Consider the following 20,814-nt stretch of genomic DNA (forward strand, 5'->3'; position numbering starts at 1 on the left):
TAGTGCAGTGTTAGTGTGATGTTTGTGTGATTTTAGTGAATTGTTAGTGCAGTGTTGATGCATTGTAAATGCAGTGTTAGTGCAGTGCCGATGCATTGTAAATGCAGTGTTAGTGCAGTGTTAGTGCAGTGTTAGTGCAGTGTTAATGCATTGTAAATGCAGTGTTAGTGCAGTGTTAGTGCAGTGTTAGTGTAGTGCCGATGCATTGTAAATGCAGTGTTAATGCTTTGTAAATGCAGTGTTAATGCAGTGTTAGTGTAGTGTTGATGGATTGTTAGTGCAATTGTGGTGTTAGTGTAGTGTTGGTTTAATTTAAGTGCTGTGTTAATGCATTGTTAGTGTAGTGTTAATGCAGTGTTCGTGTGGTGTTAGAGCAGTTTTATTGTGGTGTTAGCACATTGTTGGTGTGATGTTACTGCAGTGTTGGTGCAGTATTATTGCAGTCTTGGTGTAATGTTAGAGCGGTGTTAATGCAGTGTTAGTGCAGTGTTAGAGCAGTTTTATTGTAGTGTTAGCACAGTGTTGGTGTGGGGTTTAGTGTAGTGTTAGTGCTGGGTTAATGTGGTGTTTGTGCAGTGTTATTGTATTGATACTGCAGTGTTAGAGTGTGTTAGACCAGTGTTGTTGCAATGTTAGCAGTGTAGTGTTAGTGTGATGTTACAAAAAAATGGATTAAGCAGTTTTTTCCACTTGCCTAGCCACTCCTCTCCTCATCCTCCTTTCTTTTTCCTCACATACTGTAGGTATCTTCTTCCTCAACTACAACATGCTAGTAAGTACTGTACTGATAACCCACAGATAATGAACCAATACAGCTGTGCATTCACAGCACGAGAATTAAAAACGAAAGTAGTAAAAACTACTGAGTAGAAACTCAGAACGAAGCACGACAATGGCTAGCCATCTCTAAACACTGTCCTTGAATTAGTTGTCTCCGTAATGTTTGTCATTTTTATCATAAAGAAGTGAGAAACAAACTTAATTAGATGGTCTGAAAGTATGAATGTTTTTATTGAAAGTGCAACAAGATGATTTGCGATTGGTCAGAGGCGTCAGTGTCACCAGCAAAAAGGTGATCAAATTGACCTGGGGGCAAAAAAAAAAAAGGCGAAATTTTATTGGTTTGAAAAATGTTATTAATGTGTGGAAAAATCGCTCTGGTGTGTAAAGACCTTCAACGTGATGTTATTCAAGCCAAGTTCCAGTTGGTATTTGAATACTGGTTTGGCTAAAACTGTTTTAAAATGTGCTTTGAAAATGAAGTTTTTTTCCTCCCTACACCACTTTAAAGAACATCGTCCCAGATTAATTTTAACACCATTTAGAAGTCTATCATTCATGTAGATATTTGCATTTTATTATGAGGGAGATGTAAGTCAGTCGGGAAGGGTGTGAGTATGATTGGTTGCTCAGTGAGGCGATGATAAATCCTGTACTCAGAATCAAGTTGACTAGCTAAATTAAAATTTCTTGTGCATCGTCGTTTCATTTAGGATACCATCATATGCAGCTTTGTTCAATTTAAGAGGAGACATGAAGTAACCAGGATGTCCAGGTGGTTCTGGAGGACTTTTACTGCTTACTTTTTGACCTTCCCAGGTATGTTGTTTTGCTCAGGTCCTGCATCAGTGGTTGGATTTGATTAGTTAGTATTTTAAAATTATAGACCCATATGGCACCATTTTCATTTGCAGCCCTTAAAGTATTTTAGCCATTATATGTTATTTTTTAATAAACATATATAAAGTGATCAGGATGTTGCAGGATAGAGTGACATATTCTTTATTCAGCACACAATAATCAGTATAATGAATTAAATTGTAATTTATTTTAACCAACTACCCAAATATGACAGAGCTTAAAAATTTTAAAGTGTTAAAGTATACTTGTTTAATGATAAAGTTGTACGAGTGTATGTAGATTTCAGTAACGTATGAAAGTATTTCGATTTTTTTGATGCTGATTGCTTTTTGAAATTCTTTGCTTCTGTCTCGGGCCCATCTGTACACTCTCCTCATGCTGTAGAGCAGCTGGGCTGGCTGTGGGCACGGGTGCTTGTCTCTGCCCTTTTACTGAGCACGGTAATTTGGCCATGATCAGACAGAGAGGTTAGTAACTTAACAGTGAATGTACTGAGTGAAAATAAAAAAGAGAAACCTATTATTGCTGTGTGCTGCTGTCAAAAGGTAAGCAGAATCTGTACCTTTCAAAAAATTCCCCCATTTCCTGCTGGAGGTAATGTACAGACCCATGCTTCGGAAAAGCTGCAGCAGATCTTCCAGACAGTTATGGTGGGTCTGCAGATCTGCAGCATTTTTTGGGTATCAATGTTTGAATATACATCATTCACCCAAACCATCAAAAATCCCTGCCTAATATTGTGTAGTTCCATTTATGGCGCTAAAACATCTCCCTGAAGAATGCTCTGAACTCCACAGAACTCTCTGAAGAACGCTCTGAACTCCACAGAACTCTCTGAAGAACGCTCTGAACTCCACAGAACTCTCTGAAGAACGCTCTGGACTCCACAGAACTCTCTGAAGAACGCTCTAACCTCCACAGAACCCTCTGAAGAACGCTCTGAACTCCACAGAACTCTCTGAAGAACGCTCTGAACTCCACAGAACTCTTTAAAGAACGCTCTGAACTCCACAGAACTCTCTGAAGAATGCTCTGAACTCCACAGAACTCTCTGAGGGTGGTATCTGTCACCAAAACATGAGCAGCAGACTCTTTAAATCATGTACATTGCAAGGTGAGGCCTCCATGGATTGGACTTGTTTTCCAGAACATCCCACAGATGATCGGTCAGCTTGCGTTCTGGCCAATGTGGAGGCCAAGTCGACATCCTAAACTCTATCTGTTCCTCAAATTTATTTTACTAAGAGAGACCACTGCCAGTAGGGAATACTGTTGCCATAAAGATGTGTACCTCGTCAAACAATGATTAGGTACTGTAAAAACGGTGGTGTGTTTTTTAAAGTAATATCCAGGTAAATGCTAGGACTCAGGGTTTCCCAGCAGAACCTTCCACAAAGCATCTGCCTCTGCCGGCTTGCCATCTCCCCATAGTGCATTTCTCAGGTAAGTGATGCACATGACGTAAACAAAAATGTAATTGCTCAGACCAGGCCACCTTATTAATAATTTAATGGTTGAGTTCTGGAGCCCATGTACACCTTGTAGGTGTTGGACAGGAGCCCTCAAGGACGCAGTGACTAGTCTGGAGCTATGCCGCTGCTTACACTGTGTGCCAGTATTAGCTTTTTTAAACAGTTTTCGCTACAGTAGCTCTTCTGACAGATTGGGCCAGATGGGCCCTTCACTCTACATGTGAATTACTGAGTCTTGGCACCCATGACCCTGTTGCAGGTGTCCTTTCTTGGACAACTTTTGGTAGCTACTAATCACTGCATACTAGAAACACCCCAAAAGACCTGATTTGGAGACGCTCTGACCCATTTATCCAGCCATCACAATTTGGCCCATCTAAACGTCCCTCAGATTCTTACGCTTGCTCACAGAGTATTTCCTGCTTCCAATACATTAACTTCAGTTCATTCCAAATGAGAAAAGAATGACATATTTAATTTAATTATCTATATTATTTAAAGTGCTCAACCTGTATGGGGTTTTAGAGGGCCTATCCCAGGGAACTGAACCAGAACCCTGAATAGGGTGATAACTGACTGTTGAACAAAAGCACACACATTCACTCTTCCAATCAATCTGCAAACACCAGTTACCCTAAAAATGCAAATCTTTAGACTGTAAAAAAAAAAAAAAAAAAAAAAAACTAAAATGTCTGTATGCAAAGTTCTCTGCTCAACAACAGTGTGGTGCTCTTCACTGCTTTTTTTTTTTGTTTTTGTTTTTTTGCTGGTCTAGTTCTGCTGCACTGGCTTTTGGCAACTGTTGTGGCCCACCAACAAGTTTTCATCAGTTGTGCTGTAACGGCTTCAGCAGTCACATGGCCACCATGGGGAGTTCACTAATCTGTCTCAGTAGTGCTGGGTGGTACTGGACATTGAGGATTGGTCTTCTGTAGCTCCTCTTGGGGCAGCATGATCTGTTTGTGAAAGTGCTGACAGTGTCCAAGTACAGATGAACATGGTCACGAAAGCAGAGATTTGCCCGGTGTGCCAAGAGTATATTGGCCATTAAAGCAGTGCCACAGGAGATTCCTGCATTTAACCTTGTGGACATCCAGTCACAGCATGAATGATCATGTGGCTCAGCTCACCTGAGATGGGATGTGTATTTTGAGTGCACTGTTGGTGCATGGGGATCAAATTTTAGCAAACTTCTTTCCATTGGAACCAATGTGGGGAACTATATCTATCTATATCAGAGGGATTTTTTTTTCTGTTGAAATAAGGATGATACTTATTGATATTTTATACGGTTGAGGTTTGTGCTGAACCCTATGGCGTGAAGGAGGGTTAGTGTTTGTGTGGATGTGTTTTTGAGGGTTGTGTCTGTTGGCTAGCTCTGAGGCACTGAAACTATGTATTCTGTTTTGTCCTGGAGGTGCAACTCTTTTTTTTAATGCACTGAGCTACCTCCTCAGCGATTTTCCTTCCTGCATCAATCCTATACACAAGTGGGGCTTTGTTTCAAGCTCCATTTCAAAGTGGCTCAGATGCTCATTAAAAATGATGGCTAAGAATAAATTGAGACAATACATTTAGCTTTAGCTTGATTTTGCTTAACACAGTTTATTGTCTAACATGCTACTGTTAAGGCATTTTTACATACAGCCACTCACAAAAGTGAGTGCACCTCCAATGTCAGCAAACATTTTAGTATATCTTCTCAAAAGACAATAATATAAAAATGAAACTTGGAAATATTTTAGAGTAATCAATGCAGCTTGGAACTCAACCTCTGAAAATAACTCAACAAATAGCTATTACTGTAAAAATAGCAGGCAACAAAAGTGAGTACACCTCAAGTTATAACAGCTGTACATCTTTAACCATGCAAAGTCACATGTCGAATTTATCAAGTTCATGTGTTTGTCAGTGGCCAAGTATATTGACCACCTGTGGGACTCAAGCAGAAGGTGGCAAAGCACAATGTGTCTAACATCCAGTAGCTCCATGATATCATTATGGACGAGTGGAAAAAGATACCATCAACAACATGTGCAGCTCTGGTGAATTTCCTATCCAGGAGGATTAAGGTTCTGCTAGACACTTTGGACACAGTTTTGAAAAGTTCATTTAGGGTGTACTCTTTTATTTTTTTTGTTATTTAGACAAAGTCTGCATGTTGAGTTATTGTGAGAGAACAGTAAAACCGTTCTGCTATACAAGTTGCACATTGACTACTCTAAAGTATATCCAATTTTCATTTCTATAGTATTGTCCCTTGAGAACAAATACCAAAGTGGTTTCTGTACTCACGTTTGAGATATACAGTAACTGCAGAATAGAGCATTTATTTGATATTTTTCTAACCCTTAATGTTGTAAAAAATATTTTTTTTAAAACAATCATCAAACAAGAGCTTGAGTGACAGTGTTCCAAATTTTATTTTATTCTGAATGGCTGCTACTTTGTCATGCACAAATAAAGTCTCATCAACATTTTGACTTAACATTTATTGCTTTACTTGAATACTGTATTGAAAACCCAGGCAATCAGTTCTCTGAGAAATAATAAAATTGATTACTTTACACAAAGGCCTTGAACACTTATGTTCTACAAAATCTACTTTATAGAAATTAAAAAATTCTACATATCAAAAAAGGAGTTCTGAAATTTGTTACAGATATGATATGAGGCCTATATCTATGTTAGCGGAGAGGTTACTAAACTGGGAGTGGGGGGAGTAGTGTTCATAAGTTCATCACCACTTTCAGAACTGCTTTTTGCTAGGAGAGGAAATGTAACGTGAAAAGCTTATTACAGACATCAATAAGAATTGCTCAATAGTGGTTAAACACAAACATACAATTAGCAATTTCAATTACTTACATTCCAACTAACTGCATGAATATCTAATGCAGGTGAAATTACAGTCCATTTAACAGCACCATAAAATGCTAGAATGTTGACCAAGGAGTACTAAAAATGTGTAATGTTTTAAAAAAGAAAACAGGAAAAGAAAAAAAAAATAAAACTATTGTTACCGTGTACATAGCTGAGAGTCTGCTGACATTTTATGACTCACTTTCCCCCCCAAAAAAGTGGAGGAGAGAACTTAATTGGTGCTCCTCTATTCCACACTTGATCACATTCCTCCAGAGAGCAATAAAGCCATGCCTAACTGCACTACAGATAGGAGTTTTCACATTCTTAGCACAAGAAAACATTGAGTGGTTGAAAAATAAATTAAGAAACTCCAAAATGGCTCTCTCTTTGTGCCACAACAAAGCAAATGCAGAAGGCAGTATAGATAAAAGGTGATGTCACATACAATTAAAAGTGAATGAGCATTTGGTCAGCCTCTTGCTGCTTGAACAGTAATCACTAAAAGATCTACCCTTTCTTGGTTTCTAGAAAACAAATTAAAATTTTAGAAATATAAGTGTTGGTCCATTAACCTTATCTTTTTGGTTGCTGAACAATAATAATGCTGATTTTTACAAGTATAAAATGTATTATTCCAGTGATTCTGTTTACATAATCCTCCAGACACCTTGACTTCATTCAGAAACAAATGGTGTTTGAATGACAATCGTAAGTGGTTTAATTCTACATGATCTTTTTCTTCCAAGAGGCCCCTGGAATGTTCTGGTTTGTAGATTAAAGCATCTTTCTAACAGCATAATTCTGGTCTATAGCAAAACATGGGCGTGGAAAACCACAGGGACACAAGACTTTCATTAAACACCTTTATAGAAAATGTGTGAAAAATCAATTGTAAGAGACTGGGTGATAACCGGGATTAACCATCATCATACATTCAACCCTGTAGGCTTGTCAGTAAACAAAAAGCTCAAGTTAAATTCATTCTCCAGAAAAAAACGGATACACAGCATAAAGTGTGGCTGTCAGAAGGCCATGCAGGGTTTGGGTAGAAACCTGAGGACAAGGTTCTTTGATTTACCATAAAATTGTCCTCCTCTTTTAAGACGCACACTTTCCTTCCAGGTGCTGCTGGTAATTTGGGGCTGCTGTGGTGCTGTGTTATAGAGAAAGAAAAAAAGAAGAGACACCAGTGTGTTCAGTCTTGCTCTACATCGTCTTGTGTAGGCTCTGAGCTTTGTGAAGTGTCCTCTGCAATGATGCTGCCCTCTGCTGCCGGCTCTGTGTAACTGCCGGGAGATGAAGACTCTGAATCTGCATGACAATCTCTTTCTTCACTACTACTGTTACTGCTACTGCTTACTGGGTCACTGTTCTCCTCAGACTCATCCATTTCTGCAGGGTCCAGCCTCTCTAGCTCTGCCTTGGGCTCAGACAGCTCCGCTTCACATCCATTCTCATTACTTTGGGAGGAGCCACGAGAGTCCAGCGTTCCCAATTCGCCAGCTGTGTCATCTCCAGACTCTGACTGCGTGCTGGAGGGCTCTGCGAGATTAGTAAGATCAGTTATTTTAATTACATTTTAATAAAATGTACATCAGAAGAAATTTTCAGCAGAACTTACGCCTGGTTGAAAAAAAATATATACTAAAAATGGGGGGTGTACAGTGCCTTCCAGTGTTCATATTCCTGGGACTCTGTCATGTTACAACCACAATCGTAAATGATTGATTTTATGTGATTGAAAGGAAAATAATAAATGTTTTTTTTTTTTTTTTACAAATAAAAGTCTGAAAAGTATGGTACGCATTTGTATTCAGCCCCATTTTACTCTGACACCCCTAACTAAAATGCAGTGGAACCACGTGCCTTCAGAGGTCACTCAAATAGTAAATATAGAGTCCACCTGTGTGTAATTTCATCTTAGTCTACAGTAAATACAGCTGTTCTGTGAAGCCTCTGAGGTTTGTTAGAGAACAAACAGCATCATGAAGCCCAAGAAACACACCAGACAGGTCAGGTATAAAGTTGTGAGAAGTTTAAACCAGGGTTAGGTTATTAAAAACAAAAAAATCCTGATCTTTAAAATTTCCCATGGAGCACTGTTCAACCCATCATCCGAAAATGAAAAGAGTGCGGAACAACTGCAAAAGCAAAGGGAGTGTTAATCAGAGAAACAGCCAAGAGGCCCATGATAACTCTGGAGGAGCTGCAGAGATCCACTGCTCAGGTGGGAGAATCTGTCCACTATTAGTTATGCACTCCACAAATCTGACCTTTATCGAAGAGTGGCAAGAATAAAGCCATTGTTGAAAAAAGTCTCGTTTGCAGTGCGACAAGCCATGTGGAGGACAAAGCAAACATGTGGAAGAAGGTGCTTTGGTTAGATGACTACAGCAGGGACAGCGAAGCTGGTCAGGGTTGATTGGCTCCAGTCATTTTTCAAATACAGGGTAATCTTAAAAGAAAACCTGTTAGAGTCTACAAAAGACTTGAGAATGAGAAAGAGTCTCATCTTCAAATAGGACAACAGTCCTAAACATAGAGCTAGAGCTACAATGGAATGGTTTAGATCAAAGCATGTTAAAAAGTCAAAGTACAGACCTAAATACAATTGGGAACCTGTGGCAAGATTTGAAGATTGCTGTTCACAGATGCTCTCCATCCTGACTAACCTTGAGCTATTTTTCAAAGAACAATGGGCAAAAAATAATAATAATAATAATAATAATAATAATAAATCACTCTCTAGATGTGCAAAGCTGGTAGAGACATACTCTAAAAGATCTGCAGCTGTAATTGCAGTGAAAGGTGGGTCTACAAAAGTGACTGAATAGAAATGCATGCCACACTTTTCAGATATTTGTTAAAATTTTTGAAAACCATTAATCATTTTTCTTCCACTTCACAATTATGTGCCACTTTGTGTTGGTCTAGAACATAAAATTCCAATAACATACAGTTATATTTGTTGTTGTATTGTAACAAAATGTGGAAAAGTTTAAGTTTTGCAGGGCATATAATAAACAGTTAAACAAAAAAATTAAACTCCTCATAAAACAATTTTCTGCAAACCATATTTATTTAAAAGCTGTAGCTATTTTACACCCAAACAACATAAAATATATACAGTGCAAAACTGATGCTGAACGATGCAGTTGTGCCTTTGTTCAACTGATAGCGGCAGCTTGGGATGGTGGTTTTTGGGTAATGTACGGAGGAGTTCGTGAACCGAAACAAATTTTAGGCAACTTTTTGGTTTTTTATCAAAAAGATTTGTTCATACTCCGAAGCGTTCGTGAAAAAAGTTTCCACTATAACTATTTCTGGTTACCATTTCTGGTTACCATTTAAAGACTAACTATAGATGACTGACTGTTCATGATTCAAGGGATAAGTTCCGGATTTTTCAAGTTTGTCTTAAAACAATATTTATTTGCCTATATGTATGTAAATATTCCTACTCTCCACACTGAACGATTTCACCCGAAACAAGACTACACTGGAAACAAGTCAAAGTGTTGTTTGGCGTTGTAAGCATTTATACGTCTACCCTGATGTGTCGTTATGCAATTACACCGCCGAGCCACTAGTTGGCGGTGGGATTTCTACAGTACGTCACTGGGTTGAGTCTGTTCTCCAATGTATGGAGAGTTTGTTTTGAAATGCAGATAGGCTGCACTTCACATGGCTATACTGCCTCAAACAAAACAATAAACAAGCATTTCTTACTTCTCTGTCTGCTTTTTAGCAGGATGATAATACCATTTTTATGTTATACTTTAAAAGCATAAATAAGCATACTCAAGTTTTTAACCCTACTTGCATTTACTGTCATAAGAACCTTATACTGTACAGCATACAAATATAAAAGACATTTAAAGTATCTCAACAATTACACAACATTGTATTTAACAGACAAAACCCGAAGTATATCGACATCACAAGTTCAAAACAAACCTATACTGAAATTAACAGGTGTGGGGGCCCTTCCTTCATCTTTTTTATAAAAATTATATATTAACTAGTTTGCTTTTACTCATATATGTTTTTTTCCTCCTACTTTTTCCTTTGTTTGTATTTAAAACAGACTTTCAGATCGTTGTTTTGTTCTGACATGTAAGTAAGGATGTACAGGAAAATGATCGATTTACACCAAAGATCTGGAAATGTAATAGTACCGGATGGACATTTGTAACATTTGGTTTAATTTTTGGTGAGATGCACGTCAGGGTCCACCACGAGGTACAGTGTGGCAGAGGAATGCGTCATAGTATTCTTGTGTAGGTTTCTTGTTGGTGTACTTGTTTTAACATTTCATTGTAAAGTCCGGAGATAACTTTTCAGAGAGTTTGTACTTAAATTTAACAGCTGGAGTACTTCTGCAGTCTGGGGTTTTCCGTACTTAGTAAAACCCACGGATTAAATCTGTGCATGTATAACATCTCAGTTGCTCTGGAGAAACCAAAAGGACCTGCTTGTGGCTATTAGTTATTAGCGAGATATTTTAAAATGAGGTAAATGATACTATTATAATAAATATAGTTTGATTTGGGGTTCCATAAAGCTGTGCCAATGTTTGGATTTATCCTGTCTTACATTGTCGCACCTCCACACTTTCTAAGCATCTGCATGTAAATTGATATTTATCATATGTCTCCCTTGTTGAAACACACTCTGCAACTAATGCCGCAAAGCCTAAAAAATCTCCTGCCCCAACAGAAAGTGTGTTTCAAGCTTCATTTATACTGCAAGAGAGAAAAAAAGTTAACACTGAAGCCACATCTTACTACATCATGCGCTCAAAATGCTACAATTCATCCCCATGTTTTAAATAATGTGTATGCATGGGATAACGAGATCTCCTTCAAGTCCATGTAAAGGTGCTCTGACTTATGATAGTCTTCTTACACACCTACTTTTTCTGTGAAAATAAAATTCGATTGAAAATGAAAATATAACAGATCACATGCCTTCTCCAAGACACATGATGCCAGCTGGCGTCACGTCATATTGGGGGTTGGGAGGAAAGCACTTTCCACTTTTGTTCACAGACACCCATGATTGGCAAGTGCTGCTTTCTGTAGATGTGACAGTGCAAGTATGACACCCCACCCCACCACCAATCTGCTCCCTAGACTCTCGAATACAGATGGCTGAAGCAGGATTTGAACTCGCAATATCCGGATGATAGGGTGACCGCTTTTCACTGCTTCATTAGTCTAGAGTAACATTCTCAGATTCCGATTTATATAGACAAATATAAGAAATCTGCTAGGGGTGTATTATGGTAAACAAGAAGGGTTGCAATATTGATTGTGCATTTATGTTTTTTTTATTTATTTGCCCTTGTACGCAAACTAGTTCACCACCATTTGTTGCTTGGGTATTTTTATGAAAATAATGTTTGTAAAGGCAGTATGCAGGTAATTAAGTGATGCTTTGCCATATACTGTATAATTCCTCCTCAAATTTGGGGTTTAACATTTCTATTAGTTTATATTGTATAAATATTTCTCTCAGTTTGTAACATGATTAAAAAGCCAGTTTCAACTGAAAAAACTGCTACCACATATCCCTCGCCCACAGCATAGCAAGAGACAAAGCCTAGGAAACAAAAGGGGACACTTTACCATAACTTTAAAAGGTACTGGCTCAAATAAGCTTAGTAGGAAAGCACTTAAATTTTGGAGTTCATTTTGCACAAAACAAGCGCTGAGTATTTTATATGAATGGAAATCACCAGGGACCACATTGTGATACCTAGGTGATGCTTCGATTTGTACTGCTATTTTGCAAGTATCATGATTTCATAAATATACTAATTTTTTAGATTTTCTTACAATTTTTAACAGACAGTGTGGTGGCCTCTCACTTGGAAAACAAAAGAACCATGTTCTTTACTGAATCGATTTTTACACCTAATCTCTACTACTTTATCCCTCTTTTTTCCTGTGTAGTCTCTAGGTAAAAGCATTAATGTCAGTGTGGACAGGAAAAGTTGAAGTAGCATAACTATTGTATCAACTTTTTAAAAAACCCATATCGATGGTTTAAAACTGCACCAAATGGTAATAAGTCAGCTCGACAAATTAACTATTAACTTTCTAAATGTAAGAGGAGCTATAAATAGTGCAAAGCACAAACTTCACAGTATCATCCAAAAAACTTCCCTTTCAGTAACTTTCTCTATAAATACAGGCACTATTTTTCTAGTCACTGTGATGAAAAAAAAAAATTGCATTTTTTAAAAAGATGAGTAAAACATAGCATTTAATTAGAATACTATTTTGGCTACATCATTTTACTAGGACATAAATATTAAACTCCTATGATTGCATTAAATAACTGCACAGACAACAGAACGAGGATGGGTTCCCTGATTGAGTCTGGTTCCTCTCAAGGTTTCTTCCTATTGCCATCTCAGGGAGTTTTTTCTTGCCACCGTTGCCATTACCCTTGGCTTGCCCATCAGAGACATTTCATTCATCATTCATTCATCTCATTATTATCTAGACACATTTTTCTCACACATACACACTTCCAAATATTTTTTTTTCTAAAAAGTTCTTTCATTTTTGTGAAGCTGCTTAAAGGCAATGACAATTGTTACAAGCGCTATATAAATAAAATTGAATTGAATTTAAAAAGTGACGATACAGTGTGACTGTTCTTTACCCAACCAGCAGGTTAATAAAACTGACTAGCTAAATAGAAACATCTTGGGAAAGAACCAGCTCTCACACTCATCCTCCATACGACTTATCCTGTGCAGGATAGACATAAAGCCAATCCCAGTGGACTCTGAGCATGAGGTGGGGTACACCTTTTAAAATTTATTACACCTTTATTAAAATTTGGTTGGTAGGAAAAAAAAATAAACAAACAGCCATTAAATTTCCACCCCTTGACAAATCAGGCTGGAAAAACTCACAAAAATAGATCCAAAACACAATATACAAATTAAACACAAACAAACAAACAATCAATCGCAATCAAATCTTACCTTGGTCTTCAGAAACAAGTGCAGATGTATCTTTCATTTCCATACCAACATGCAAAGAGGACTCGGCCACATCTGTCGAGCTTTCAACAGGAGGATGGCAAGACAACTCCTTCCCACTGGCTTCATTCTCCTCCTCTGCGTTATCCATCTTAAACCTTTTGGCATTATGTCTGTCCTCAACATCGTCGTCATCATCCTCGTCATCGTCTTCTTCCAGTGCCTCGTCTTTGCGGTGCTTGCCTTTTGTCAACGCTTCACTTGAACATACAGTTTCTGATGTCAGGGAATCACTGAGGTGAGGAACAAAAAGATTTTCTATTTATTAAGAACTAAATTAATAAATCTAAACAGTTCTCAAGGTCCTGCCTTGGACTCTTGCATACAAGAGAATGTGTATTCTCTTTAGCTTTGAATGAGTTTGCTAAGAATGGTGTCAAAACCGTTACCCGACGGTCCGATCTGTATGTTCGTGAACTTGCTCGCTTGTCTCTGTGCTGTCCGGGAAGCCGTTGGCTGTTATGCTGCTTGACAAAGAAAGCTTTGCTCTATTTACAGTCCTAGGTGTTCCTGGACCATTCACATTTCTACCAGAACGAGAAAGAGATCACGGTTTCTAACATCAAAGGGACTTTGGAACATTTACATTTTTGACAAAAGCCATGAGTGTCAGTCCTTACCTATCAGTCAGTGCAGAAGCATTTCCAGGAAACATGACTCCATTCATTCTGTTTACACCAATGGAACCATTTTTTCTTAAATGACAAATAAGATCAAGGCATTCGGTAAAACATTTAACCTATTTACAGCACTTTATCATGCAAGAGGTGGTCCCTGATCCACAAATAGGTGATTTTTCATGCAAGCTTAGTAGGGACCATACCTAATATTCTGTGTCTTTCAAGTTCAAGAACTGTTTAAACAAGCATCATTAGCACTTTGCAAGTGAGACTTAAAAGCCCTGGAATTCCTAATGCATGGTTTTTCCACAATTCTATTCTATTGGAAGTAGTCTCTCTCATGATGCCAGGATCCACAGGGCACATGTGCTTACTGAGTGGTTAGATAGTATTATAATTATGTTAATCATATTCTATGGACTTCTCATTCACCACATAACAACCAAATTATCCGTACATGGGAGGCTTCTGTCCCTACAGTTAAGTTCTAGAGACTAGTAAAATCTGTGTTAAGGAGAAGAGGGTGCTCCAAAATTATTTTGTCTCCAGTCTGTGGAATGCAATTAAATAAAAGGCAGCATCACTCACTCTGAGGTAGGATACACACAACTGACCACCATCACATTCTGCAATAAAATGAACAGAAAGGTTCTGTCAAGAGAGCTAATTGGGAAACTGTATATAATATCAAAGAGTCCCACAAACACAGCCTACCTTCTCTACGCCTCTGAGAAACTTTTCTGTTCCTGTGTAGTTTCTCTTCGGCTCAGTAAGCAGTTCACATAGACGCTGGATTGTGAAAGGGATCCTGGAACAAAGCGATTAACAATTTAAAAAGTCAAAGCATGAGTTTAGCATTTCTGCATTCAAGTCGCAACCTGCACTGTTAGGTGACATTTCGGATCTGTTATGTATAAGTAAAACTGAAAAATGCAAAAACATTTTACTCTTTTAAAACCACTAGATTTCTAGGCGCAGGGTGGACTACACATGGATCCTATCTATTTTAATAAGACCCCTACAAGGATATTAAACAGAATTTAAAAAAAAGTTTTCTAACCCCACTGAAACCTTAGAGATGTGAGCCAAACCAATAAAAATTCAAGTTTAATACCTGTAAGATTCTTACACATCTTAAACATGGGCATATTAAAAAATGCAGTAAAATCTGCACATAAGAATTGTCCTTAGTATAAAAGTAGTATAAAAATGTTAACATTTGACTACAGTCACCATGACTGGGGTAAACAAGACATTTTTTGTATGTCAACATCATTTTTCTCTATTTGAAGTAGGACAATGTTACATCTAATAAAGTAAGGGCGCCTTCACATTAGGTGCAACTGATTTGTACCATACCCAAGAATGATCACATTGTTTTTTTTTTTTTGTGCTTCGTTCTCGAATATGCTTCTGTATTTACACCCTCTGAAACAGCAGATGGCAGTATTGACCTACTTGGTTTGTAAATCGCCACTGAACACAACAGATAAAGTGAACAAGGCAGTTAACTTTCACAATTTGCTTAATATTATGGATATTGGGAGAAAATGTCAACGGCAACCAATATTCATAGCCATTCATACTTTATCAGCTATGGCTGTGTAGGTCTGGAGATGCAATTGGCGCATGCTGCACGCACATGGAGATTTACAAGGAGACGAACAGCATTGATGAAACTTGGCGCATCTAAACAGTGATCGACTTCTGTCCTCAGCTACGAGTACTTCCATATCTAATCTATTTTATGCCCGAGTACACTGTATCATTCTCAAAATCCACGTCTTCAATCAGACTCGGCACGGTTTCCAAGCACGGAACAACGGTGTTCTTACTGATCAAAATAAACCAGACTCTGGCATCAAGTGTTATCAGAAACGGTCCCGGGGCCCTATTGTAAAAACGCTGTAAGTCATTCACATTAATGTGTTTATAACATTAAAAGCGCAGAACCATAAGATAACTAAGACAAGACATGTATTAGGTTGAATATGTTAAAAAAATAAAGTGATGTAGTGACTAACAGCACACTAGTGCAACATTAACCAAAATAACAAAAACCTTTCTATTAAGTAACTAGCTTTTCCATAGACCTAATGTTATTACAACCCCCCCCAACACTTAAGAATTGTAGTCTTATTTTAACCCCCCAAAAAATCAATTCTATATCAGATTGCTGAGTTTTAAGCAAGCACTCAGCTTTTAATAATGCCAGTGATCAAAATGGGAATTAGATGTGCTGAGTAAGAGTATGAGATATTGATTTTTAGCTGCTCAAGATTAATCATTATACAATCGAGATGTAACCAGGAGTGAGGATTACGAGTTAATTCCACTAGACAAACACAGCAGTAATATCAGTGATCAAAATCTCTTTCCACATTCATACCTCACATAAAATTTAACTAGAAGAAGAATGCTCTACTGGCAGGTTTTGTATGATTATGCATATTATCACACTCTAATGTTAAACTGCAAAGCTCGTGCTCAAAAATTGTGTAAAGTTTGGCAGGTCTAAAAAGGTTAAATAATCATGTCACAGAATATTGTGGCAGTGGGAAACAAAGCACAGCTGATTAAATTGACAAAAGCCTGTTAACGAGGGATAAAAAAAAATATTCAGTTACATTATGCTGTCTTACCCATTGTAGCCATCCACAATTTTAAGTATGCGCTCCTTCATATCTTTAAAGGGAATGTATTCTACGTTTGGATTGGCGGGACCTCGTTGCTCTGGAGACGAGGCTTTAAAATCATCCATGACTTTTTCTAGCTTGAAAAGAAAGTAGCTTTTAAACTGGGACCACTGAATCCTAGAAGAAGAAATAAGAAGCATTTCTGTTAGTTTAATGTAAACTAAACTGACTTCATCTGTCCACAATGCTGTCTCGGGTCAACTTGAATGATTTCTATTATTAGAAAAATAATAATTATTATAATAATAAAAGTTTTGAAAACCAACTCACATCGTCTCCCCAGTTTTGGCTATATGGCACAAAAACTGGTCCAAAATGGGGCATGTTTCCTTTTTCCCCTTCTTCTCAAAATCTGGAATAAGCAGGTAAAGTGAGTGATGTGATGATCTAAAGCCAGGAGTTTTCAGCTCCACTCCTGTGGACCCCCTGTACTGCACAATTCTTAGGGTTTTCCCTAACTTTCCCTAAACAGATTATTAAATCAGATGGATTAGTTGTGTTTACAGGGAAAAAAAACTCCACACTGTACAAGAGGTCCCCACAACTGGAGTTAAATAACATTAATCTACTAAACCATACATTTCACATGGTTTTACTAATGCAAAAAAACACAATGGCAAATTCATATCCATTACTACAACAATCTGACATCAGAGAACAGCAAAATGTTAGATATTAGCATTTATAACTTTACATTAAATTTACAGAAGTAAATAATACAAAAAAGCTGACAGTTATCTTCATGCGAACTAAATATTCTTTACATAAATAATATTCCTGCGTGTATGAAAAAAAGCAGCTTTATGTTTGTTTGTTTTAAGCGTTTATATGAGTGACTGCTCCATTAGCTTACCGGCTAAGTTACATAACTAATATCCTGGTAAAGTGTCGAGCTAACTAACCACAGCTATCTGCTAGCTAGCTAACCTTACCTTAGCGTTAGCGCTAATTTACTTAGTCATCTGGCATTGGAGAAAAAAATGACAAAACAGCAGGACTTTTCCCAATAGTAATAAAACACAAGACACGATATGGTTTTGAAGTACCTCGGAAAGCGCCAAGAAGTGTACTGAGCTCCATGGTGGCGTGATTTTCTCCCCAGAGCTCCCTGAACCGAGCCGCAAACAGAAAGACAACAGACACACCAATATGGCGCCAGTGACGTCACTGCCGGGCGCTCGGTGCTCAGATAGAGAGCAAAAGAGCAGCAAAAAAGTTAAATATGACACACAGACTGCTTAGCTGTCTAAGAAAATAATACGAATTCTGAGTTTTGGACAAGGCTAAATTTTTCGCAGTTGCTTTTCTGAAACCGCTTGTTAAACCTTAAATAAATTAACATGTGGTGTTTTGCCTGCCCTGTAGGGGGCACTCCCGAGTTATGTTAGTTTTTCAAGTGCAGTGCAATTTAGCAAGAATTGGAATATCGTGAAAATGCTGTTTCTTTTGTAATTTAATAATAATAATAATAATAACCCTGTGGCGTGGATGCTTTTCTGAAACCACTTGTTCTACCTTAAATAAATTAACATGTGAATGGACACTCACAAGTCATGTTAGTTTTTCCAGCAGTGCACTTCAAAAAAGTGGAATATCGTTGATTTTGTAATATAATAATAATAATCTTATGACAGCACTGTGGCGTAGTGGTTAGTACTGTTGCCATGCACTTCAAGCGTCTGGGTTTGATTCCCGCCTCTTCTGTATATGATCGAAGTTTGCATGTCCCCCCTGTGCTTGGTGGGTTTCCTCCAGGTTTCCTCCTACAGTCCAAACATACAGATCACTCTAATTGGCATTCCCAAATTGCGGTTGTGTGAGTGAAGTACCCCACCTCGAAGCTCTTAGTCTTCTGGGATATTCTCCAGGCCACCGCAACTTATATTAGACAATTTCTAGGATTGAGTTTGATAGAAATTTGAAAGAAATTCTGAAAATGTATTTTAATTTAATACTTGAATGGGGTTCCCTTTAGCACAAAGAAATGCATCAATACAGCATATAGCATGGGGGCATATGGCATATAGGCGAGGCGTAACTCAAATCCAGGCTGCTTTCATAGCAGCCTTCAGCTCATCTGTATTGTTGGGTCGTGTGTTTCTCAGCTTTTCCTTGACAATAGCCCAAGGAGAATCATGTCAGATGAGTTAGCTGGCCAGTCAAGCATGGAAATATTTTGATCAGCAGACTAGTTTGTTGTAGTTTTGGCACTGTGGACAGGTGTCAAGTAGGCAATTCCTGCTGGAAAAGAAAATTTGCGTCTTCATAAAGCTTTTCAACAGACGGAAGCATGACATCTGTGTGTGGTGGCTCTTTATGCACTGACTTCAGCCTCACTCAACGTCTTGAATCAGCTTTGCTTCTTAAGGCTGCGTCCATCACTGTTGTTTCTGCACATTTCTTTTATCACACTTTTCCATGAATATGCTTTAATTCAGCATTCTGCGAATGATTCTGCGAATCAATGACTTTCTGTAACTTACCCTACTCAGTAATCATTTTCTGAATAACTGTCAGCAGTCCTCCCTATGAGTGAGGAACTAAGAGATAAACTGTATTAATACTGTATAAATACTAATTTACTCAAACTCAAAAGGAAATATTCTAATATTTTAAGATAGTGGATTTTTTTATTTTTAAAAAATTAAAGCTGTAAGCCATAATATCAAAATAAAAACAAAAAAGGCTTTTTCACTTTACATTCAATGAATCACGAATATATTATATTATATATATAATAATATACATTTTTCCAAGATATAGTACAGCCGAAAGTCACAAAAAGGAGGTATGCAGCATATGCAGCACATAGGGTGCTAAGTAAATAGGGCACCAAAACAAAGGCAAAAAATATTCACTTTTATAACACTCTATACAGGCTTTGTGGCACCCTGTGGTCCACTTGTAATGACAAAGGAGTAAAGAAGGAGAAAACTTAAAAGAAAAAGAAGTCGTGGGCACAGAAAATAAAAAAAATAAAAAGGAAATGAGAAAATTTCAGGGGGAAATGTGCCTGAAGGACTGCAGGTAGGATGTATCTCTCCGGTGTGACTAATGTGTGATGGTCTGCATTGTCAGTGAGCAGAGAGAGAAACTGACCTGTCGGAGGTGGAGATGCTCCTCAGTGTGTGAGGGCTGCTCCAGCTAAGTGCCTCTCCTGATTTCTTTCTCAAGCTCTTTAATAAGTCCTTCAGCCTACCTCTCTGTTGCTTTCTGCCTCTCCTCCATCACCTTGAGCAGCTCAGTCTGAATTCTCTTAATAGAGTGAATCACAGCAGAAGACTTCAGTGCTGTCTGCTTTATCTTTCTCTGTGCTTCTTTATAGAAGGGACACATTTTCACTTCCATCATATAACACTGAACCATGTATACTACAGTTCAATGGTGGTTCATTCATTTCAAACAAATTAAAGCCAATAATACAATGTACACACTATTTCCACACATTTTGCTGAATGCTACTGATTGCGTGCTCTCTTGAATGTTCTTCAGTCAGTCCTGAATCTTCTGCTGCACATTTGTCTATTTTTGTCTAGGGACAATTTTTTTTCTGTTTGTTTGGATCTCTTAAAAGAGTTCTTAAAAATGTTTCTTTTTCTCACCTGTTTCCTTACATTGAATGATTTAATTATATTCCAGTTATTTAGTTATTCTAGTTTAGTTATTTATGCAGTCCAAAAAACACTTACTAGCATTCTCAAATTTGTGTGTGTGTGTGTGTGTGTGTGTGTGTGTGTGTGTGTGTGTGTGTGTGTGTGTGTGTGTGTGTGCCCTGTGACGGACTGGCACACTGTCCAGGTCATATACCACTATGTGCCCAAAGTCTGGGACAGTCCTGGAGTCTGGGACAGGCCCTAGGCCTCCATCAACCCTGTACGGGATAAGCGGTATGAATGAATAAATGAATAAATAAAATAAATGAATGAATGAATAAATAAATAAAATTCGCACAATGATCGCACTTATTTAACAAAAAACATAATATTTTGGCATTTGTATTTTTTTAACATCCTTGTAACTCAAACAAAACATACACAGTATATTCTATCAGTTTGTTAAACTTCTTATTTCATTTTAAAAACTTTTTCTCAAAACTGCAAAAAATTTAATTATCTCATTTTACTGTAAAACTATTAATATTATTTCATAGTACATGAGGTGGAAAAAAATGCATCAAATAAAAAAAAATGCTATTGGATACTGCAAAACCCATATACGTCAACCCCTAGTTGAGGTTTGACAACATGCAGCCATACATCATACAGTCCTACACTTTGCTATGAGCTATTTACCTTTATGTACCCTTATTCAACTGTTTTTAATAAAACAGGTACTGTACTTCCACTTTAGGTAATACAAACAAAAACACTTTTATTGCTCAGGGTTCAAAGAAATGTCCGGCCATCCTACAGATCAAAAGCAACATAAAACAAACTGGAAGACAATTTGCCCATTTGCCG

At 37.7% G+C, this 20,814-nt stretch overlaps 1 protein-coding gene across 1 annotated transcript; it reads right to left on the reverse strand.

Moving 5' to 3' along the window:
- Nucleotides 1-5,517: 5,517 nt before the first annotated feature.
- Nucleotides 5,518-17,502, reverse strand: ppp4r2a (protein phosphatase 4, regulatory subunit 2a). Its single transcript, XM_053482932.1, has 9 exons — nt 17,401-17,502; nt 16,625-16,706; nt 16,301-16,471; nt 14,373-14,466; nt 14,247-14,284; nt 13,659-13,733; nt 13,428-13,565; nt 12,982-13,271; nt 5,518-7,520 (listed from the first exon to the last, which is right to left on the reverse strand). The coding sequence occupies exons 1-9, from the start codon at nt 17,432-17,434 to the stop codon at nt 7,174-7,176; spliced, it is 1,269 nt and encodes a 422-aa protein (XP_053338907.1). The 5' UTR covers nt 17,435-17,502; the 3' UTR covers nt 5,518-7,173.
- Nucleotides 17,503-20,814: the final 3,312 nt, after the last annotated feature.

The sequence above is a fragment of the Clarias gariepinus genome, chromosome 22 (assembly GCF_024256425.1).
Source record: "Clarias gariepinus isolate MV-2021 ecotype Netherlands chromosome 22, CGAR_prim_01v2, whole genome shotgun sequence".
Classification (NCBI taxonomy): domain Eukaryota; kingdom Metazoa; phylum Chordata; class Actinopteri; order Siluriformes; family Clariidae; genus Clarias; species Clarias gariepinus.

Bases quoted from the DNA above. Each gene is read 5' to 3' on its own strand.
- ppp4r2a (XM_053482932.1), bottom strand. From the start codon at position 17,434: ATGGAGCTCAGTACACTTCTTGGCGCTTTCCGAG. The intron at 14,285-14,372 runs GTAGGCTGTGTT...ATTTTATTGCAG, and splicing joins TTCTCAGAGGCGTAGAGAAG to AATGTGATGGTGGTCAGTTG. The intron at 13,734-14,246 runs GTGAGTGATGCT...TTGTCATTTAAG, and splicing joins TGTGTGTATCCTACCTCAGA to AAAAAATGGTTCCATTGGTG.